We start from the raw sequence: 24,384 nt of genomic DNA on the forward strand, positions 1-24,384 counted from the left end.
ACAAACAGCAGTGGATCGCGAGCTCACAAACGCATTTAAATCCATAAACAAAGCAGCACGCGTCACATTTTCAACGTGGCTTTAGATGCGATATGAGAATATAAAGAGTTACCAAATACAGTACAAGCTGTTACAAGTAACAAAACACAATTAAATATATAATTTGCAAACTAGAGAAAACAAGGAGGCAGCCGTTTTAATCGCACTTACTTACACTTGTGAAATGGAGGAAGAAACTGATCCATGAACTGTGTACTGTAAAGTTCCTGTCAAGCTCTGACAAAGTCTCATACATCAATAGTCCTTTCTGATCCTTCCTTTAACAAACGGCCGACGAATCCCCCATTGTAAGCGTGTAGATTGCTGAAGCACGCGTCAGAAAAATGAGGGGATCACAGCACAAGGCTGGGGCGATAATGCTGAGGTATTTTTGCAAAAATAAACTTCAACCACTGACTCTTCACAGCCTCGTCTTTGGGTAGGAAAAATAACACTTTCCCTCACACTTCAGAGCTCAGCGTCTTCTAGACATGATTCAACTGGGATCTGCTACAGTGTGTGTCTTCCTCTTCTTTCTACAGTGTTTGTGGGCGGGGCCGGGAGTTTCAACTTTCCCGGATCTGCGCAATCAACAAATGGGTCAGAGCTTGAGTTCAGTATCGACGTCACGCCGGCACAGCTAAAGATTCGTTACATCGGTGATTAATTCCAACCACTCTGAGTCGACTCTTTTATAGATGAATCAATAGTTTTAAACATGGCACACTTTCAGATTTAAACCTCAGCTGGATGTTTTTATTCACTTTAAGCTGTGTTACACACTGCATGGAAGGGTCGTTTTCAAAAACCCATAATAGGCAACCTAGGCTCATTCTGGAAACGTAGCCCCGCGGACATTTCTGGAGACCACGAAATACGTCCCGGGAAGTACGTATTTGTGCAGTTTTTGGTTTTGCGTCTTTTTCGCGTCTCGAACGCCTCTAGCGAGCGTGCACCGTTCACATCCGCGCTGTTCACACGTAAAATGCCGCCGGAGGCCACTGTCGAGCGACCGTCTGTCCGACTGACTGAATGACAGAACGATTGACTGGGCGGTCGGCCAATCAGCCGACCCTGCCATCCTCCTCCTCCTTCTTCCCTAAACCCAAGCGACGATTTACTAAAGCTGTCCAGAAAAAGAAAAGCCCTCGTCTGATTTTGAACGCGTTTTCGTATTTCAGCGTATTCCCGCCCCGTTACGAACTCGTTTGCTTTATTTTTTGGATTCTGTTTTTTGTCTTACCTGATTTCTGGAACCGCTTTTCCCCGGACCCGTCGTCGGCTCCTCCTCCGGCCCTCCGCTCCGCCGTCGTAACACAACGAGCTAACCTGACAAACTGGTTGCGGCGGGAAAGCCCTCCACATGGAGGAGGTGAGCCGTCAGCCGGTGAGCACGAAAAGGAGCGGCGTCACACCGCCCCATAGCGTTGGCTTAAAAAAACGAAATGCAGCCATACGTACCTCCGGCCACGTAAATCACGGAGTCCAGAGACGTCCGCGGGGACATTTCAGAATGAGCTTGGGTTAATAATATGGGCTCTTTAACACCCAATCATTATTTAGTTGGTCAGTTCACTTGCCAAACTGCTGTAATATGATGTGTGGACGATACATTATTTTGCTGGTGTAATCATTGGTGGTTTAGCTTCACAGTAATAAGCTGTTCAAGTTTACAGCGAGCAAACTAGAAAAATGGCCAGACATTTACTGTAAAAAATACTGTATTTATTCATTTTCCTTCAGCTTAGCCCCTAATTTATCAGGGGTCACCACAGCGGAATGAACCGCCAACTTATCCAGCATGTTTTACACAGTGGATGTCCTTCCAGCTGCAACCCAGTACTGGGAAACACCCATACACTCTCATTCACACACATACAATCATAAACCACAGTCAATTTACCAAGTTCACGGGGTGAACATGCAAACTCCACACAGAAACATCAACTGGCTCAGCAGGGATTTTAATAATTATAAGACAAAGTGTTTACTTTCTTTTGCTTATCCCTTTTTAGTGTATACATTTGGGCTACAAATAATCTATTCTGTTTTTTGGGGGGGGATGGGGAGCATAAAGGCCATCAGTGCGGCGTATTAATAGCTTTTCACTCCGGCTCTGCTGTTTGAATGAATTCCAGCATTCTCTAGGGGCATTTCTGAGTGGGACGCTAGTATGCAGCTTCTGCAGTCCACCTCCATCTGCAGTGCCAGTGCCAGCGGGGACTGAGAAAACAGCCCTTTGATGCTGTCCTGTACATGGTATTGCAACAATCTGACATGGGAATATTTAGTTTGTCCTGCAATATACAGTTGAAGTCCTGATTATCCCCCCTGTATATTTTCCCCAATTTCTGTTTAATGGAAAGAATATTTCTACAACACATTTCTAATCATAAAAGTTTTATGACTCATTTCTAATAACTGATTTATTTTCACTTTGCCATGATGACAGTAAATAGTATTTGACAAGAGATTCTTCAAGATACCAGTATTCAGCTTAAAAGTGCCGACATTAAATCTCTAAATTTTTTACAGTTTCACTTTCTCACATGGTCGCCTAATTACCGTAACTTGCCTAATTAACCTAAAGTTAAGCCTTTTTAATGATGGCAGCTAGCTCTCTGCACCTCTCACATGGTTACCTCCTTAAGGTAAGCAGTGCTGGACCCGGTCAGTATCTGGATGAGAGACCACATGGAGAAAGCTGGGTTGCTGTTGGAAGTGATGTTAGGGAGGCCAGAAGGGGGCGCTCAACCTTAAGTAAGTAAAGTAGGTTAAGCAAAGTAAAAAAAGGTAAGTAAGTTAAGAAAGTAAAGTTAGTAAGTTAAGTTAGTAAGTAAGTAAGCTAAGAAAGTTAAGTAAAGTAAGTAAGTTAAGTTAAGCTAGTAAGAAAGTTAAGAAAGTTAGGTTAGTAAGAAAGTTAAGTAAGTTAAGTTAAGTTATGCAAGTTAAGTAAGTTAAGTTAGTAAGTTTGTAAGCTAAGTAAGTTAAGAAAGTAAGTTAAGAAAGTAAGTTAAGTAAATTAAGTAAGTAAAGTAAGTTAAGTGAGTTAAGTAAGTAAGTTAAGAAAGTAAGTTAAGTAAATTAAGTAAGTAAAGTAAGTTAAGTTAGTTAAGTAAGTAAGTTAAGTGAGTTAAGTAAGTACATAAGTAGTGGATTTATTGTGTATGGCCATACACCTAAACCGCTTCAAAATCATGGGGGGGGGGGTCTCTCCACACCACCACCAGTGTGCAGCATCCACTTGTGGACTAATATCTTATCTGAAAGACGGCACACATTGACAGTCTAGTGTTCACTTTCCTAGGGCATACTAGGGACTCACACAGATCAAGCGCCCCCTGCTGGCCTCACTAACACCACTTCCAACAGCAACCTAGTTTTCCCAGGTTCTCCCATCCAGGTACTGACCAGACTCAGCCCTGCTTAACTTCAGTGAGTAACCAGTTTTTAACTGCAGGGTGATATGGCTGTGTGGGTCCTAACACCCCAGTATAGTGAAAGAGACTCTGTACTGATCAAGGAGCGCAATCTTTTGGATGAGACGTTAAACCAAGGTCTTGACTTTCTGAGGTCATTAGAAATCCCAGAGGCGGTGGGGGTGGAATTCCAGGAGTTATACGGGAGCAAGAACAATACAGAAGATGGGCGCAAAATGAGTCTGAAATACAGGATACTCCCAGGAAAAACGGGAGTATTGGCAGGTATGTTCATATTAGATTGGCTTTTGTTGCTGTAACTGTGTGTTATGTGGGAATGGGCCGATGTTCTGTTGATTTGCCCTACCCTGTCAGATTGTCCTACCTCCTATTCAAAAAGTATGTAGCACATTTTGCAACCCAGGGCGAGGCAGTGGCGCAGTAGGTAGTGCTGTCGCCTCACAGCAAGAAAGTCGCTGGGTCGCTGGTTCGAACCTCGGCTCAGTTGGCGTTTCTGTGTGGAGTTTGCATGTTCTCTCTGCCTTCGCGTGGGTTTCCTCTGGGTGCTTTGGTTTCCCCCACAGTCCAAAGACATGTGGTACAGGTGAATTGGTTAGGCTAAATTGTCTGTAGTGTGTGTGTAAATGTGTGTGTGGATGTTTCCCAGAGATGGGTTGTGGCTGGAAGGGCATCCACTGCGTAAAAACTTGCTGGATAAGTTGCCAGTTCATTCCACTGTGGCGACCCCGGATTAATAAAGGGACTAAGCCGACAAGAAAATGAATGAATGAATGAAAATGCAACCCATCAGACTTTGCTACCTGTGTAAATTTTAGTGTGTGGTATTTAGCTGTAATATCGCCCTAACCTGCCTAATCCCTAACCTTAACCTCAGAACCATTCAAACACAGTGTTGGTAGCATAATCCGATGGGTAGGATAAAATGTCATACGTTTCTGACGGTATCATGGTTTTGAGTCTGCTGCTTTAAGGATGGTTTTACACCTAGACTTTTGTTTCAAAACCTGGCGTGTTTCCCCAGTTAGCGCGGTTCGTTTAGCATATGTGCATCCAGCAATCGCACTCGGATCCGCGCCAAAACATGGCTGGGCCATTCTACAGCTTGATTTTCTTTCTTTGAAAGCATTTGAGAGTCTCCTCAGATCATTGTCTTGCTGAAATGTCCACCCTGGTTTCATCCTCATCCTCCTGCTAATGTAGATGTTGGACTGAAGCAGCTGATATTCATTTACACTGAGGAAGGGCAGAGGCTTGCTGAAGAACTACTGAGAGATTTCAGCTGCTGTCTGGGCGTTCACTGCCGAACCACACCTCCCTTTCTTCATGTGTTCAATACTTTTTCCCTGCGTTTTATTACACATAACTTCATTTGTAAACTAATTATATTTGTTTTCTTTGCATATATGGATTCCTTTGGTTGTTACTAACATCTGGTGGCACGTCAACTGCACCTTTAGAAATGTTTCCTGAGAAAAATGGTGGGGTGTTCACTACTTCCCCCACTGTAGAGTTGAATTCCAACACTCAACAAAGTTAAATAACAGGCCATCTGAAGGTCACTTGGAGCTACTGTATAAACCATTCGGCATGACTTTTTGACCTGATCTGATCATTTCAAAGTCGTAAATAAATGTGATTTTTAAGTACAGATTAGCATGTAGGCAAATCAGGTGCACTGTTGTGCACGTAAACATGCTCATTGTATCTTTATCCTGTCATCAGTAATTTACTGCTTCTTCTGTGTTTATATCTTGTTGATGTCTGGAATCAAATCACTGCCTTATCTCAATAACAATGCAGGAAATGTTTTCAAGCTCGCTCACTGGCCACACCAAGCCTCGGGGCTAAGACTTCATTAGTATTTGTTTTTCTTCCTCTGCTTTTCTTCTTTAACTATCCCACCGATCCTGCAGGTGAACTTAAATACTGCTAATGATGGTGATCTGCTATTGATTGTGGTATCTTTGTAGACTGCACTGTCTTGCTTTAAAAACATGTTGTATAATAAGCACTTTGATCACTTACGAAAGACAAACATCAAGAATCAGCAGAAGTTTCTCAACAATTGTGACATGCTTCATGCTGCAGTGCATCATAAAAAACTCATCAATGCTTTTCAGCATGCACTGCAGGAGGAAATGTGCAAGCGGCAACCTCCCGCTCTCCCTCGTGAAGCAAATACGGAAGTAACTGAAACTGCAATTCATCGAAATTTCACTAGTCCTGGCTCCATAATAGAGCACATTTCAATTGACCCCATATTTAAAATGGTCAACTTTACAGGTGTTTACAGCCAAGTACAAAGCACAATTTTTGTTCATACAGCTAATATTACCCTTCAAGACAACTGTGAGGGGGGTGAATTTTCTCATCCGTTTCCTTTATATTCGGTTTTATTAAGTTTGCATAATTAAGCGTGTGGGCACTCGATTGACAGCTAGGTCTTGCTGGTCGCCGTCACTTCACCTCAGCTGATTCCGGCTGATTAGGCGCTGAACATTGTATTTTTGTGTTGTTTTATGTGGCTTTACACAGTCAGTTGCCTTTTGGAATTATTCCCAACAATTATCAGATGATATGGGATGCTGTGTGCTCTTAATTGTGCTCACAAACCATTTAAGTGGCCTCCGTTTTGAGTAAAGTTATATACATCTATACCATCTCTATAAATGTATTTGTTTTATTTAAGATCATTTATAATTGTCTTTAGAGCTGTAATGCACTCCAGAATCTGACAGATTGATTAGCTGTAGGCTCTAGAACAGTCATCTGAAGCGTTGTCATACAGTGTTATGCTGGATTTCAGTCAATAGCCTTGCATTTACTAGCACAGAATATATCTGAAGTGTTTGAAAGTAATTGAGGTTTTCCTCCAGTAAAAAAGTCTTAAGGACAATGCTTAGTGACTCAATGTGTTACAACATTGTTTATAAAAGTCTAAACACATTGTTGATATAGTATACAACCAAGCACACTTGCAGTAATGCCAACTTAGTGACTTTGTCGCTATATTTAGCGACTTTTTAGATCCCCTTAGTGACAAATAAAAAAACAGAGCGACAAATCTAGCGACTTTTTTTGTATGTTACTGGATATTTAATAGACTCTTATGTGTCCGTACTGTACTATCACTACTTTTCTCAACCGTTCTCAACAAGCTGCGGGTGATGCCGGTGGCCCCTCCCCCTTCTCAAATCCCTGACAGGTGGCCCTGTCCTCTAACAGCAGTCTCTCCCACCTGCAGCCTGAGAGCAAATCACTCTTCTGCTTACCGACGGCATAGGATTTAGCACTGGCTGTGTGAGGTATTTTCATTACATACAGTCAAACCAATCAAACACAAGCAAACAAAATGGCGACGGTTGGCTATGCCTACTGGTAGCTTCTACTGAAGGCTGCAAACATCAAAGCGATCTCTATGGCTCTGACATGCACATGGGAACGGTGGGTGGGGAGAACCAGCTCATTTGCATTAAAGGCACAGGCAACAAAAAACGCTAGTGTCCTAAAAGCTTAAATTTCCCTGATTTGAAAAGCTATGATAAATAATCTGATGAGTGATTTGAGCTGAAACTTTACAGACTCCTTCTGGAAACACAGAAGACTTATATTAAATCTTGATAAAGAGGTAAAATAGGTGCCCTTTAAATAATGTTATTAAAATTTTTATGCAAATTTAAGTTATTTAATTTACATTTAGTCATTTCCCTGCTGAAAAATCCAGCTTAAACCAGCCTAGGCTGGTTGGCTGGTTTTAGAGGGGTTTTGGCCACTTCCAGGCTGGTTTCCAGCCATTTCCAGCCTGGTCTTAGCTGGTCAGGCTGGGAGATGACCAGCTAAAACCAGCTTGACCAGCTTAGCCAAGCTGGGAGTCCAGCCAAAACCAGCTATGTCCAGCTTAAACCAGGCTGGTTAAGCTGGTTTTAGCTGGATTTGGCTGGTCACTTTTCCAGCCTGACCAGCTAAGACCAAAACCCCTCTAAAACCAGCCTGGTCAACCAGTTAAAACCAGCCAACCAGCCTAGGCTGGTTTAAGCTGGATTTTTCAGCAGGGTTAGAAGTCACTTTTGCTTTTAACAGGTGGTTTGTCAGGCCCTCTCACCTGTGTGAGGCACATTGTGTAAATGCACAATGTTTTAATTTCTCTCTCATTATTTTCTCTCATTGACGTTCTGGTCAGATGTAGCAGTTTCGACGTGACGGTGTCTAAGCACATTCGTATGCATGTGGAAAACAAAATGCTCCTTTGTAACAGCTCACAAAGACAATGCTCTCTTCAGTGTGCCACCATCTTTTATTTATGACCTCACTCTAGACTAGTGCTATTGTCATCTCAGTGTTGAAGTGTGTACATACAAAGATTTGAGGTCATTCGCCTGAAAATTAAAAGAAACCAGTGTTTTGATTGGTATACACATTTTACTGTGTACAGCTGAAGTGTGTGTATGAGATTTGGCACAAACTGTGTGGGGATGAATGACGAGTACTTCTCTAACACACTCCATTCCATTGCAAATAAAGATTAAATGCAGATTTTTTAAGATACACAGTTTTGTTGTATGCATATTAGTGTTGTCAAAAGTATCAAGTTCGGTGGCAACAAAGAGCTTAGAATGACCAAGAGGCGACACTAGTGTAATTTGGGAAACAGCCACTAGAGGGCGCGGTGGCCATTTTGGAATGAAAACTCCAATAGAACAACTGCATATTATAAGTCTGTAAAATAAAATATTAAAAGTGCTGATGATTGTGATAGTATATGTTGTATTGTCGTCTTTCAGGTTGTATCTCAACATTAATGCGCTTTTTGAATAAATAAATAAAAAACAAAGCAGCTGCTTGCCATCGCCACACTAATGCGATATAATGGGCGACCGACTGCTTTCACTCCAAAATGGTGGAATCCAGGGCTGTTGCTGGGCGCTGCTGTGGCAATGGAACATTCTATTGAGTGTCGCCTCTTGGTCATTCTAAGCTCTTTGGTAGAAATCAGCACTCACTGAAATATTAAAAATGCCAATTTCCCGCTAACATTTGCGCACAATCTTAGGGTGTTTTCACACCTGCCTTATTTAGTTCGGTTGAATCGTACTAGAGTTTGTTTTCCCTCTTGGGCAGGTGTGAATGTAGCAAATGCACTCGAGTGCGCAACAAAAGCGGATACCGATACCTTCATGAAGAGGTGAACTCGGTACGCTTTCGAACGAACCCTGGTGCGGTTTGTTTGTGGTGAGAATATGATCCGCAGATGAACAGACCCAACCGCAAAAAGTACTGCGCCTTTTTGGACTTGAGTTCCATTGGCATTTTCCCGCATGCTAATCCTGACCAATTCTGGAAATACGTTCAATAACATCTGGCCAATGAGTGATGTGGATTTTGTCACATGACTGCATTTTTGGTTCTTTTTAACTGGTTCGGAACAAAGCAATCAGTGTGGTTTGAACAGCCTGATCTCACGAAGAAACGTGAGTATTTTACGTTTTGTCAGTTGTAGTGGCTAATTCGTACGAGTTCAGTCATACAAAAATTTACGATTTTAAAAAGGAGGCGTGGCACCCACCCCTAACCCCAACCGTCATTGGAGAATGAGCAAATCGTACTAAATTGTGTTAGTTAGATCGTACGAATTCATACGAATTAGCCACTTAATCAAAAAGTTACAAATTGGCGTGAGATTGGCTGCGTCCGAAACCGCATACTTCCATACTATATAGTACGCCAAAATCAGTATGCGAGCCGAGTAGTATGTCCGAATTCATGGAATTCGAAAATCAGTATGCGAGAAGTACCCGGATGCCTTACTACTTCCGGCGAGATTCCGGAGTGCGCATCCCATGCATGCTGCGCTATCCCATGATGCCCCGCGAGCGAATTTATGAATGGAAGTAAAGCGACGCAACTGACGCAGGTAGGTCACGTGACCATGACAAAATGGCGGATGTAGTACGTCCGAATTCCATTCATACTTTTTACATTCATACCGTATAGAACGTACTTTTCTAACGGCCGAGTAGTACGGTTAAATTCAAATACAGTACCTACTGAGTAGTAGGCGGTTTCGGACGCAGCCATTGTGTTGGGTTTGAACCACAGTTGCGAAAGCACCCTTAAACACAGCTGATTTTTATGAATGGATAGAAGAGCAACATGGATCAGAGCAAAACGTGACTTCCCGCTGGAATGCAACAGCGCCAGCCACTGGGCCGCCGTGCCGCCCTGTAAAGGGAAAGGTGGAGAAGTAGAGGTGGAAGTGGGGAATCTTCAAATCGAAGATGACTGTAGTGAGAAACCCTGGCTCTTTATAGTGGGTTAGGAATCGTCTGATTGGTTGATCATACATAGCTAATGCAAGACCAGCTGTGTTCAATCATAAGCACGTGATCCTCTCGAAATTAGTTTATAAATAAAGCTGCGGTCACACTGGACTTTTCCTCCCATATACTTCTATTCATATGCACGCGAATGCGTCAGACCGGAAACGCAGGGTCGTGCGTCAAGTTTCGCAGGTTGCTGCGGTGCAAAGTTCAAGCTTGGTTAACTCTGACCTGCGAAATCGCATCACTTGACTGCCTGAGAACAATTGAGAATCAAAACATGACCTGTCTGGACAGAAATTTAAAACATGGAGCAATCGCTCGCTTTTTTTTATGTCTAATAATGGTGTTTAATCCCGCCCCTTTTCGCAACGCAGCACAACAGAATATTGCATGCTCAAACACTAACGTGACCGCAGCTTAAACTTCACTTGATTTCCTCATTTAATACATATAACATGCTTACAGATTAATATTTTTCTGATCCCATCACTCTGTGCTTCGTAGTTTGGGAAATATAAACAGATGCTTCAAAGTGAAGTTTATGTATAAACAAATTTCGAGAGGATCACGTGCTTATGATTGCTAGCAGCTGACCCGCATTATCCAATTCACTACGATCCAATCAGATGACTCCTAAACTACTATAAATACCCTGGGGTTTATTCCATTGCTATCTTCGTTTCGAAGAGTCCCCCCTTCCTCCCCTACTCCTCCTTCTTAGATGGGTGACACGGTGGCCCAGTGCCTAGCACTGTCGCCTCACAGCAAGAATGTCTCTGGTTCCTGGCTTTACCAAAACTAGCAGACATTTCTGTGTGGAGTTTGCACTTCTCCCCGTGCTCACGTGGGTTTCCCCCGGGTTCCCCGGTTTCCTCCCACCGCCTAAAAACATGCAATTAAGTCAATTGAACAATTCAAATTGTCAACATAGACACGCTCCTAGTTAGTAATTAATTTCAAGAGCATTCACTTGCTACAGCGGGGGAGTTCTCGAGATCTACCTGAGCTCAAACTCCCCTCCCGCTTTGCAACGGGAGGGAGCCCTGGGCTCGAGGATCTCATGAGCTCAGGGCTCTCTCCCGGGACAGCATGCCAAACAAGCTTTATAATTAATCATCAGCTAAGTGTGAACTCTTGAAATAATGTGAACATCAACTCTCTCTGTCAATTCATGTGTAGAGATTTTACTGCAAATGCCTCATCCATAACGCTGGAATTGCTCACAAACACCTGGAGGAATAGTCCCAGACCCCCACCCAAAGCCTTTATCTGTTCGCTGTTTGGTGAAATATTCAGCACAGAAAGTACAGCATGAATCCCTTCAGGATTTAAACCCTCGTCAGCTTTTCCTGATCTCAGCATCTCATCCTCAAGGGCTTTCGCCAAGTCTGAGGAAACGCCTTGAACATTAGACATGCAAGACAATCTGCGTCTAAACAGTAGAGGGTAAAGCATTAGGCGGCACGGTGGCTCAGTGGTTAGCACAGCAAGAAGGTCGCTGGTTCCCAGCTGGGCATTTCTGAGTTTGCATGTTCTTTCCATGTTGGTGCGGGTTTCCTCTGAGTGCTCCGCTTTCCCCCACAGACCAAACACATGCGCTATAGGGGAATTGATTAATTAAATTGGCCATAGTGTATGATTGTGTGTGAATTAGTGTGTATTAGTGTTTCCCAGTGCTGGGTTGCAGCTGGAAGGGCATCCACTGTGTAAAACATATGCTGGATTAGTTGGCGGTTCATTCCGCTGATGAATAAAGGGACTAAGCTGAAGGGAAATGAATGAATGAACAGTGATGAACTACAGGCTGTTGAATGGTTGGAAATAAAATGACGAAAGATTAAAAGCCTTGACAGTTAGTAGAAAGTAGACACTACACAGAGACATGAGATTCGGACTTCCTGCTAATGTTGTGGCAGAGAGAAAACATTTTCATTCCCACAGCGATGCGCTCTGCCGGCCTTCGTTCCCGAAACAAAATATTAAATACAACATCAGCGAGTGCCCTCTGACTTATCACACGGCCCGAAAACTGCAGTGGGAGATGGCAGAGCTGATGGTAGCAGCATAGGGTTATAGTTATTATCTCTTCAGAGTTTAATTCTCAGAAGAATTCCTCCCCCAGAGGGACAAGAACTTTATCTAATAAAACAAAAAAAATAGGTTGCTATATAGACATTCAAACAGTGTACAGATGATCAACCAAATGCTAGTTCTTTAATATCTAAATAAGATTTTAATCAACTAACTGAAACGGACAGGGTGTCATGGTGGCTCAGCGGTTAGCACTGTCACCTCACAGCAAGAAGGTTGCTAGTTTGACCACCGGCTAGGTCAGTTGGCATTTCTGTGTGGAGTTTGCATGTTCAGGGCTCGAAATTGCGACCATTTCGGTCGCATATGCGCCGGAAAATTAATCTATGCGACTCATAATATATTTGGTCGCATTAGTGCGACTGCAGATAATGGTTGTAGTGCGACCTGTTTTGATTTTTTTGTAAAAACGTGCTGAATCGCTCTTCCCTGCCGCTATATTGGTTCATATTAGCTGTCAATCACTCAAGGTATTCCGCTGTCAGATGACAGGGAAGGAGCTTTAATGACCACGGGAAATGCAAACGGCTGAAGAGTGAAAACTTAAAGCACGCAGGTTTGCAAACCCCACCTAAAGTTGAGGCGCAGATGAGAGCGATCATGACACGTCACGTGGTGAATAATGATCCGCCAGCTGAGATCAATCCAGTACGTGCTTTTCGGAGAAAGCGTCCGAATCTCGATGCGTTGCATTCACTGCGTGTTCATGTCCGCTAAAAATCAAATCTAATACTGAACACATCATCGCCAAAGAAGCTCGCCTTTACTAGGTTTACACTGAAACTGCGGCTCATAACAAACAGCGATATTGCGCCGGTAGTCATCGCGAGAATCCTGCTCATAAATTGCGTCGGCTGACTCGCCTGCCTGTCCACAAACACAGAAAAATGAAAATCAGCTCAGACTGAACATTTAAATTGACACAAACTGAAACCAAAACTTTTAAAGAGTGATAGAAGTGAGACTTACTTTCTTTTGTCTATTCTTGTTTGAGGTGTATTTTATTTTTTTTATTTATTTACTGATGACTGCTTTGCAGCTTTCAGCATTGAATTGAATGATTTATTATAATCTTTTGTTCGTTTTGTAGCAGAAATGTTATTTATTAAATTGACATTCATACAGAACAGCAGTACAAAATAAATATTTCTTACTGCAAGGCTTCATTTTTGTTTGATGCAAACTATACATTTATTTTTCATAAAGTAACAGACTTTTTATAGCAGATATTCATGCACGTTCAAGGCAGCATCATAATGAGAAATGTAATTCATTGTTACTATTATTGTCATTTTCATCATCATTAATATTCTATAATTATTAGACATTAATTTTTGGAATTATTGCACACAAATATCAGGTCATCTCAGCATTAGTTAGATAGTTGTTTCTGGTTTTTATTAGTCCTATTGATGTTGTTTTAAAATATGATAAATCTCTTAAAATACAATTTGCAGCGGTGCTCAATCATTTTTGGTGGGGGCTCCTAAAGTTTTTTTTGGTGCTCCTAAATATTTGAGGTTGGGAGCACCGGTGCTACCAAGTAAAAAAGTAAATTTCGAGCCCTGATGTTGGTGTGGGTTTCCTCCAGGTGCTCCGACTTGCTCTACAATCTAAACACATGCGCTATGGGGGAATTGATTAACTAAATTGGACGTGTTGTATGAGTGTGAGTGGATATGAGAGTGTATTGGTGTTTCCCAGTACTGAGTTTGCGCCTGGTAGCGCAACCGCTGTATAAAACATATGCTGGAATAGTTGTCAGTTCATTCCGCTGTGGTGACCCCTGATAAATAAGGCACTAAGCTGAAGGAAAATGAATGAATGAGACTGACAGTTACAGGGGCCGTTTGATAAGATTTTAATGTGCATGTATATTTATTTGTGAAGTTTCCCAAACTAATTTCGAGAGGAGCACGTGATAGAATTGACTACAGCTGATCCTTATCACTAATCACTAACTAGCCAATCGGATCACTCTAAATTTAATATAAATATCCAGCCTAAACTCCATTCCTCATCTTCGTTTTTGGAAAACCCCCCCATCCTTCCCTTCTCCCTCCTCCTCAGTTCGGGCGTCACGGCGGCTCAGTGGCTAGCACTGTTGCCTCACAGCAAGGAGGTCATTGGTTCAACACTAGCTGAGCCAACCGACACTCTCTGTGCGGAGTTTGCATGTTCTCCCCGTGTTCGCGTGGGTTTTCTCCAGGTACTCCGGTTTCCTCCCACACCCAAAAAACCATGCAAAGTTAAAGTCACAAGCACATACTACAAATTAGCGCCAATAGTGATTTATTTTGGGAGCTATCGAGAACTACCTGATCTCATATCCCTCCTAATGCTTATTGACCAGGCGGGAGCCTTGGGCTCATCTATCACCGAGCTCAGGGTTCTCTCCCGGGACAGCATGCCAAACTAGCTTAAATAGTCAAGCAGTATCTAAGTGTGAACTCTTGAAAATTACTTATTTATCTATAGCTGTATTCATTCTTTTCTTTTCTTTTTCTGGCTCAGTCTCTTCATTAATCTGGATTTTGCCATTAGCGGAATGAACCGCTAAAATGAAACCCATACAGTCAGTCAGTACAAGGGTTAAAACATTTACTTAGTTTAGAAGTTTAAGCCTTTACTTTGAGTCCTAAATATAGCATATAGGTTGCACGATGACAATGTGGGTGTCTTTAGGAGGGTCTTTTCAGTCTGAATTGCCTGTCTTCAACTTTCTGCCTTGTACATGTTCTTCAATTGTTTGTTTGACTCATGCCACCACTGAATAATGACTGCCACTGTGTTTTTCTTGTTGGCCTGGAGAACCCAGTCAGCAGAATAAAGCCTGACGTAAGGCAGCTTTTGGCGTTCTTCGCACTCATGTTTCATTCTGGGTCTTGTCTGAAAGCATGACTGTGACTGAGTTAGATGTGGAGTAAGGCTGCACTATATAGCGTTTCAGCATCGATATTACAACGTGTGCATCTGCAATAGTCACACTGCGAGATATGCAATGTTGAGTCTGAGCCACAGAACTCATGTTCTCATGAAAAAGGTACATGTGTGGACAACTCCTTCTTCATTACAATATCTATGAAATAAATGTTACTAGAAAGGTAAAGTGATTTTATTTTTTTAAAATTTCCATATTAAAACATGAATCATCATTTTAAATGTTAAAAAAAAACTCATAAACATTATTATCAAATTCTATAATACAAAACAACTATTAAAGCAAAACTAGAATTATTGTGAACTAAACCTTCAAGGCATTTTTAAAAAAACATTTGGTGAGCATTTTCTGATAAATACAGTTTCATTATTGATATCCGTTTGCTTTTCTCTACGCTTGTAAGCTGGCAAAAGTCCTGCATGTGCAAAGTGATCAAGCAAACATTTTAGTATTTGCATACATTTAGAATATTGTTTCAAGAGTTCACACTTAGCTGATAATCAATAAAGCGTATTTGGCATGCTGTCCCGGGAGAAAGCCCTGAGCTCGTAATATCCTCGAGCCCGGGGCTCCCTCCTGTTAGAAGGGCGAGAGGGGAGTTCAAGGTCAGAAAGGTCTCGAGAACTCCCCTGCTTGTCACCGTGAGAAGTGTGAACTCAGGTTGTGTTGGGTGATAATTTGTTGTAGTCGATTGGCTATGGTTTATGTTTTTGGACGGTGGGAGGAAACCGGGGAACCCAGGGGAAACCCACGCGAACACGGGGAGAACATGCAAACTCCACACAGAAACACCGACCAGCCCGAAAGGTTGGACCGGCGGTGTTCTTGCTGTGAGGCAACAGTGCTAGCCACTGGGCCACCGTGTCGCCCGATCAGAAAAAGTGGGAGGATGTAGGGGTGGAAAGGGGGGAGCTTCAAGACGAAGATAACTGGAGTGAAAAACTCAGGTTATTTATAATGCTTCTGTAATCATCTAATAGGGCTGATTACGGAGCTAACAAGGAGCCAGCCGTGTTGATTATAAGGACGTGATTCTCTCAAACTTATTTCATGAATAAACCGCACGTATATCTCGTTACAATACTTTTGCATAATTCTATTTCTATTTTTAAAATGAAGTCAATCAGAATAACTTTTAAGTGAAAAAAAGTATTACATTGTACATGAGAATGTATTTTTTCACATTTTTGTAAAAAATGTGAAATGTTTAGCAAAAAAAAAAAGATCTTTTGATTGATGTTAAAGTATTTTTATTCTTTATTGTAAACGGAAAAGCTGCATTTACACAAAAAACAAACTTAAAAAAAACTGTTTAACAATGTATTGAATGTTTTATATTTACTGCAAATATATTGACGCATTTTGGAAATAAAGTAGCAAAAAGTCTTTAAATAGTTCTTGAAGGAACACATTTGACACTGTTAAGGTACAAAGTGTCTGGTCACTGTAGTGCACTCTCAGAAATAATGGTACGCGAGCTGTCACTGGGGTGGCACCTTTTCAAAAGGTACACATTTGTACTTAAAGGATCCATATTGGTACCTCAAAAGAATATATTAGAACCTAATCCATTTAAGAGGTACAATTTTGTACTTTTTAGGTGCTAATATATCTCCCTGAGGTATATGAACCATTTATGTACAATATTTCATCTGCAGGTTTTAAAAACCAAAGGTACATTAGGTTTCCCATGGTACAAATCACGTCCTTAAAGGCACAAACTGCAGTGGAACAAATTTGTTTCTTTGCCTTAAAGTACAATTCTGTTCCATAAAAAGGTACTGCCCCAGTGACAAGGGTTTGGTACAACATTGTACCATTTTTTCTGAGAGTGTAAATACCTGCCACCCCTCAGGTTTTTCCTGGGATTCTCCCGCTATCAACCGGTAAAGATATTTTCCCATATTTCTACTTGTTGATTGATTGATTGATTCATTCTCGTTTCAGCTTAGTCCTTTTATTAATCCAGGGTCACCACAGCGGAATGAACCGCCAACTTATCCAGCACGTTTTAAAGCAGTGGATGCCCTTCCAACCGCAACCCATCTCTGGGAAACATCCACACACACAAACGGAAAACGGAGCAAACACAGGGAGAACATGCAAACTCCACACAGTAACACCAACTGACCCAGCCAAGGCTTGAACCTGCAACCCAGCAACCTTTTTGCTGTGAGGCGTCAGCACTACCTACTGCGCCACTGCGTCCCCCAATTGTTGAGTTAATGAGATTCAATTTCTTTATAATAGCTTCTCATTTTAATAGGCTAAACTCTTTGCTAATTTATTTGCAGATTTTTCTACTGTTTACTATTTTGTAAATAATAATAAAGCATATTACTGACTGTTTCAACTGTTTATTAACAATGAAACAGCTCATGAACATAATCAGGACTAATATTTAGTAATAAGGATGTCTCTTACTTTTACATCCCAATGTTGACAGGTCATAGTCGAAAACAAAACAAACACTGTTTGTTTACATGTTTGCTGCTTGCTTCTTCATTTGTGATCAGCGGAAAAAAAGAAACTCAAACAGGTTTGGAACAATTAAAGAATAAGTAAATGATAAATGAGTGAACTATCCCTTTAAGCTTTTCTGTAGTGAAACCAGTCCACAATAACGAACAGAAATACTGAAAGACATTACATTCACACATGGCGTAAGTCATTGATCTACATCACCGAATAGTACAACAAACACAGCAGATTAAAAATACAGTATTCACACCGTCAGCCTCTGTATCGTCACTGTCTCCAATAGCAACAGAGCACATCCTGACAGCGGTTCCCAGCCGTCTCCAGTAGCTATTTAAAAACATCTTAATTAGCCACTGATTAAACCGATCAGCTCATTAACTCCAAATCCTTGAGTGGGTGTGTCAGCTCCACAATGTGCGGTGTTCGAGGATGGAGAACCAGCAGTGGACGTTCAATGGAGAACCCACAGCTCGATGAATGCCCAGCACTACATTCCTCTGCGGCGTTTTACTACGAAACATATACGTCACCATGCACAGAAAGGTACCGTGAGCTGGACATTATCCACTAAAACAAGACATTTGACACTAAAACGAGTTTATTTGGTGGAATAACAATAATTAAATGAATTCAAAACAAGAGTCTATTAAGGGTCTAGCCATTTACAACCACCCAGCGTGTCCATTTATAACTTCCATAATCATTTGTCGCAGAATAAATCTGGCGGTTGACCTTACTTCACGCGTTCAGACGATACAACATTTGACCAAACTGTATTGTCTGTTTAGGTCTCGATGTATGAAGCTCTTCACACACAAAAACAGCTATGAAAAGCCAAAGAAAGGCGCTCTTTACCGTTATAGTAGCGTTCCTCACGGCGCTGGAAGCGGTTTGCCGAATCTCCGCTGCGCTCCCCGGCTTCAGCAGGCTCTTCGTAAATCTCCGGGTCGATTCCGCTGCCATTTCTTCTCGTGTGCATTCGGGAGGAAAACCCTGCAGTGTGTGCCACTAATCCGTAATGCTATTGATCACTTTGAAATGGAAAGAATACATTAAACCGACTGTGCGCGTCCTTCTTCACACTGTCGACTTTACTACTACTGTACACGGCGCGGTGGGCAGGGCTCTGTTTGCTCAGCATTCATACAGATGTATCAGCAGAACGAGACCCTATGAAAATACTACTAGTAGTATCTAACATCATTCTCAGGCATTTTTAGTAGATATGTTTGTCATACTAGATGTCGAGAAATTAGATTATAATTGAGATGCATTGATTGAGTGAGTTTGCAGACACACTTATTGATTCTAAATCAGAAAATATGTCGTATTTCTTGCAGGTCGACACATCAAGTTCATGTCTTTATGTGATATGACGACTAGGTGATGATCAGATATGCTATATCAAATTATTTTTTTTCCTGTAAAATGTAAATGTGCATTTAAAGTCCAGATTTACGCATAGAAAACGCTGGTCTCACTGCGCTAAAATGTACATGAACTTGAAATTTTAACCTAACTGGTAGTGGTAGTGGTGTATGCAGGGAGCACGTCATGAAAAGTGAGACGAATGAAAGCATTTGTTGGTTTTTAGCGCCACCGCGCGTCAGAACACGTGATAACATTACAGCATATTTTAATTCTTAAAGGAGTGGAGACAGCTAGGGTGAAAGAAAACTTCCAGGCTTAAATGGCGAATTAGATTTTTCTCCTTCTTTTGTATTTTTTGTGCATATATGTATTTATATATATGTGTTGTTAAATTATTAATATATATTATTATTATTAATGGTAATAGTAATAAAAACAATAATGACTGGAGTAATCATTTCATCTGAAACTACATACAATTAGTAATCAATAAATATTTAATAAATAAGTAATTAATTTATTTTTTTTACATTTAATAAATGCTGCCTTGCTAAACAGAATCATTTTGTTAAAAAAAAAAAAAAAAACTGACCCCAAACTTTTGACAAGTAAGTTTTTGACAAGTACTGTGTGTGCATGTATATATGTATGTGTATATACACACACATACACGCATTACTCGTTGTACTATGAAATATCTTATAGCTCACTATGTGTGATATTTATTAAACCTTTTTGATTGTGGCCTATCAGACAGTACAAACACCTCACACTGTAAGCCAATCAAGACACTTGAAAATTGGATGCAAGCAAAAAGTCTTCTCTGAAGCTTTGGGGCAGCACGATGGAGCAGTGGGTAGCACAATCGCCTCACACAACCATCTCTAGGGTTTACAGAAAATGGTCTTTAAAAAAAAAGAGGAAATATCCAGTGAGCGGCAGTTCTGTGGCCGCAAATGCCTTGTTGATGTCAGCGGAGAATGGCCAGACTGGTTCCAGCTGATAGAAAGGCAACAGTAACTCAAATAAGCACTCGTTACAACCGAGCTCTGCAGAAGAGCATCTCTGAACACACAACACGTCCAACCTTGAGGCGGATGGGCTACAGCAGCAGAAGAGCACACCGGGTGCCGCTCCTGTCAGCTAAGAACAGGAAACTGAGGCTACAATTCACACAGACTCACCAAAACTGCACAATAGAAGATTGGAGAAACGTTGCCTGCTCTGATGAGTCTCCATTTCTGCTGACACATTCGGATGGTCTGGTCAGAATTTGGCGTCAGCAACATGAAAGCATGGATCCATCCTGCCTTGTATCAGCGGTTCAGGCTGGTGGTGGTGGTGTAATGGTGTGGGGGAGATTTTCTTGCACATTTTGGGTCCATTACTACCACTTGAGCATCTTGCCAACGCCACAGCCTACCTGAGTATTGCTGCTGACCATGTCCATCCCTTTTTGAGCACAGTGTACTCATCTTCTAATGGCTACTTCCAGCAGGATAACGCACCATGTCATAAAGCTCAATCATCTCAGACTGGTTTCTTGAACATGACAATGAGTTCACTGTACTCAAATGGCCTCCACAGTCACCAGAGCTCAATCCAATAGAGACCTTTGGGATGTGCTGGAACGGGAGATTGGCATTATGAATGTGCAGCCGACAAATCTGCAGCAACTGCGTGATGCTATCATGTCAGTATGGAGCAAAATCTCCTTATTGAGTGGCTTGTTGAATCTGTGCCACAAAGGATTAAGGAAGTTGAGATCAGTTAATCCAGGAACATGTCCTACTTGGTGAAATCAGGTTGGCATATTCATTTTTAATCATTAAACTGAATTAGTTTTATTTGAATATGTGAGCTCTTTCAGTTTGAAGTTGATCTGTGTCATGTTTATAATATTCCTCGCACACGGAAAGCTTCCCCAAACTCAAATCTGTCCGTTTCATCTCTCAGTTATTGGTTTGAAGTGCTGATGTTCTGTTTAAATGTCACAATATGGTACAACTTAAAAAGGAAAAAGTCAGAAAAGATAGGTAAAGCAGCTGGTGAGGCTTCAAAAGAGCTAAAGCCCTTAAAGTGAACAAATGTTTTGTTTTATGTCCTGTAGCCGAGGCGGATGCGGAGGACCCTGGGGTCTGTAGTGTTTTTCAGATGAGAGAGTGGATAGGGGAGAAGCGGGGAGACAATAAGAGAGAGAACGCTTTGTCTGAAGTTTTGTAGATTAATATACAGCTGTCACGGGCTGAAGTGTACACCTCATCAGAAGCCTTTCATCCCTGAAAAAGCACCTCAGGCATCAGACACAGAGCACGCATACCCAGAAGCACACACGCTAATTAACGCTAACAAACGCTGCATGTTTGGCCATCAAAAATATTAATACCCGATTCAAATGTATAAATAATATCCATTCATTTATTTTCCTTTAGTTTAGTTACTTTATTAACACAGCGGAATGAACCGCCAACTTATCCAGCATGTTTTACTTAAAGAATACCCTTCCAACTGCAACCCATCACTGGGAAACACCCATACACTCTAATTCGCACTCATTCACTACGGCCAATTTAGTTTATTCAATTCCCCTATAGCATGTGTTTGGACTTGAGAGGGAAACCGGAGCACCTAGAGCAGAGGTCTCAAACTCGCGGCCCGCAGGCCATTTGCGGCCCTCAGTGCAATATTTTGTGGCCCGCGCCGACCGCTGTACACTGACAGAATCAGCGGAGCGGGGAGAGAGAGCGCTCCCCGCTCCGCTGATTCTATCCGTACACAGCGGTCACTGGCATTCCCCGCCCGCCGTGTAAACAAAGGGGCGGGGATGCCAGTGACGTCACCACGCACCCCGCCCCTTTGTTAGACGCTGTGACGGGCGGGAAGTGTTAGGAGGGAACTCGCGCCGGCCAGAACCAAGGTAAGCTGTTCCCGCCCCTGCCTGCCACTTAGCTACCTATCTGCAGCCTGCCACCTACATAGCTACAGCCTGCATCTTATATATATTATAGGTAGATACAGACTGGAGTGGGGGTGTTTTATTTATACATATATACGCCTTTTTTTAAGGTGAGGGAATGTAAGTTTTGAGTGAGTTCCCCCACTTTTTTCCCTAGGACTTGACCCCTGGCACAGCGGTCAGAAAAAGATTGAATTGAAGAGAGGCCGGCAGTCGGCAGGAGAGTTTGTGTGTGGGCCACACCTGGAATCAATTTGAATTAGAACAGACAGAGAAGAATTAGATTTTATTACAGAATTAGATTTGGTCATACCCCCATCATGACTTCATCAAAGCCTGCAGTGAAGAGAAAGATTGATGACGAGCATGTTCATAACCTTTACTCTGTTCATAATCTTCACTCAATGTTCTATTAATGTTCAGGACACTTCATGTTCAGAAGAAATAAAAAAAAAAAGGGTCATGAAACCCCCTCGTTTCAGCAGGGTGTTTTCACACCTCTACTTTGGAAAAAGTCAGAAAAGTGGGCGTGTCCAGCTCTGTTTAGAGGGGAGTGTCGGAGGAAGAAAAGTGGGAGGGTGTGGGAGTGTCTATTTGGGCATGCGCGAGTTTCAGAGTCAAAATACACACACACAGGAGAAAGTGATGGTGTCTAACCTACATGGACATCTGTAGTCGAATTATTTGCCAAATTATTAAATGTTGGACTTTAACTGCAGTTTGGCTCTTTCATTCAGGGAATGTCCCTCGCGACAAACGAGATATTTGATTCGAGGAACTGCTCTAAGCGTGTATTTTTCATGCAATGTTTGATACCGCACGGCGAATGAGAGAAAAAAACCCTCCGCATTTCCCGGAAACTTAGATGCACTCGGCAGGTAGTGTCAGAAAGCAGCATGTGTTATTCCGGTCACAAAATGCGGTGAAAATCCTCCACGAGGTTATAGTTTGGTTGTGGTGCTAACATGTTTACACTCGGTGCAATAGTTAACTTAGTTCGATACGAACAAACTGAATAAACAAAGAGCACTGGTCGCTCACTTACCAAATCTGTAGAGACAGGACAATCACCAGCAACTAGAGCCGCGTCTTTATTTAGAGGAGACTACAAGCGAATCCGGATCTCAGCGTTTGCAGATGAGAACAGCTCTCAGGTAAACAATAATCCTCCTTAGACACGTAAGTTATTGTTGTCGAGCGTCGCGTACACTGTTAATCCACACGTGACTCCAGCTGAGCTCTCACAGAGAGAAAATGAAAACAAAACTTCACTGCAGCAAACTATAAAAGCAACACTTCACGCTTGTTTTGCCAACACAACGTGGCGTCTCTGTCGTGTAAACACGGTGACACTAATGAATATTAATGAAGTTGCACAATAGAGCGCGCTGATTGGTTTGAACCAAGCCTTACTCATGCATTAATGCATCACACTGTAAGACGTAATAAGACACACTCTGGCACAGACGTCCAGTCTGCACGCTGGAATACACGCTATTATCTCATGACCGTGACGCAGCTTCAAAATTTAGTTTCAAACCGGAAGTACAAATTTGCTTGAAATAACGCAAAACAACCAATTTACACTTTTTAGTGAAATATAGGTGTCCTAATAGTGTTTTTAGCAGTGTGGGACACATATACCACTGTCAACAGCTCAAACACATGTGTTCTGGTGTTTCGTGACCCTTTAAAGATACTGATGAGAGGTTTGCACTGACTGCACTGCAAAAAATGCTTTTCTTACTTAGATTGTTTGTCTTGTTTCTAGTCCAAATATTCAAAAGTTCTTAAATGAAGAAGAATTTTTCAAGCAAGCAAAACATGCTGTCTTGTTTTCAGAAATAATATGCCAAAATGAAGTTTTTCCTTAAAACAAGCAAAATAATCTGCCAACGGGATAAGCTAAATCATTTTATGTCAAAAGGAAAAACAAGATTATTTTGCTTCCCCCAAATCACATTCCACATTCACCTGTAGTTATTAAACACATCTGAAAGACTAAAGAAGTTGAATTGTGTAGGCAAAGTGTCTTAAACTAGAGCTGAGCAATGGCTGACGCAGACACCTCTTATCCAAGCATCACAAATGATTTCGCTTTGTTTCGGGTTATTACCATACACATAAACTGTACTTTTTATTGGACAGCAGCAGAGCGGAAGATAAAACAATTACGGCAACATTTGCTTTCTACAGGTCATGCTTGTGGCATAATGCAATAAAAACTCGTGTGGCCAATTTCTGAGATAGCCGCATTCAATTAAATTACACCAGCTCCAGTTTGGCAGCATAAGAAAGATGAGAGCATGTCCGAAAGAAGACAGGGGAGATGGAGGCACTTATCCCTCCTCTTGTAAAGGACATAGTGCGATGAAACAATGATGGATAGACTCTGAAAAGTGCATTATTCTAGATACCTTATTTATTTATTTACATAATGCAATAAGCATAAAATGCCCCAACTCGTGAGGATATTTCCTCTCAAAGCAAGACACATTCTCATTTTCCTTGATAGTAGATGGAGTGGATTTATTCTCCATTAAAAAGGCTGTTCTCCTTATTATATGTTTTTCAAATGAAGACAAAATAAACAGCTCTGTCTCCTAAAGGTCAGGAAACCAAACTGGATCTTAATGGTAAGGAGTTTACATGAGTTGGATGTTCCTTTCAAGTTACTGTTTTACCTCTGTCACAATCACCAGCGATCTAGTCCGTACAGATTGCTGGAGAACTACACACCTGCCA

At 41.7% G+C, this 24,384-nt stretch overlaps 1 protein-coding gene and 2 long non-coding RNA genes across 7 annotated transcripts in view; 2 read left to right on the forward strand and 1 right to left on the reverse strand.

Moving 5' to 3' along the window:
* dock10 (dedicator of cytokinesis 10) overlaps window positions 1-18,440 on the reverse strand; it is a 147,467-nt gene extending 129,027 nt beyond the window's left edge. For 4 of the 5 annotated variants that reach the window (XM_087283462.1, XM_087283459.1, XM_087283458.1 and 1 more), the window contains exon 1: window positions 18,168-18,440. In XM_087283462.1, the coding sequence (XP_087139588.1) occupies window positions 18,168-18,275 (108 nt within the window). In that variant the 5' untranslated portion in view covers window positions 18,276-18,440. The remainder of the gene's footprint in view (window positions 1-18,167) is intronic. The other variant, XM_087283467.1, reaches the window with a different exon arrangement.
* On the forward strand, window positions 1,552-4,293 carry LOC147833548 (uncharacterized). The gene is made up of 2 exons (XR_015509014.1): window positions 1,552-3,056; window positions 3,151-4,293. It is a non-coding gene; the product is annotated as an uncharacterized LOC147833548 (long non-coding RNA).
* Window positions 17,574-20,536, forward strand: LOC147833549 (uncharacterized). The gene is made up of 2 exons (XR_015509011.1): window positions 17,574-17,855; window positions 19,581-20,536. It is a non-coding gene; the product is annotated as an uncharacterized LOC147833549 (long non-coding RNA).
* Window positions 20,537-24,384: the final 3,848 nt, after the last annotated feature.

Source organism: Danio rerio, chromosome 15 (assembly GCF_052040795.2).
Source record: "Danio rerio strain M-AB ecotype USA chromosome 15, GRCz13ab, whole genome shotgun sequence".
Classification (NCBI taxonomy): Eukaryota; Metazoa; Chordata; class Actinopteri; order Cypriniformes; family Danionidae; genus Danio; species Danio rerio.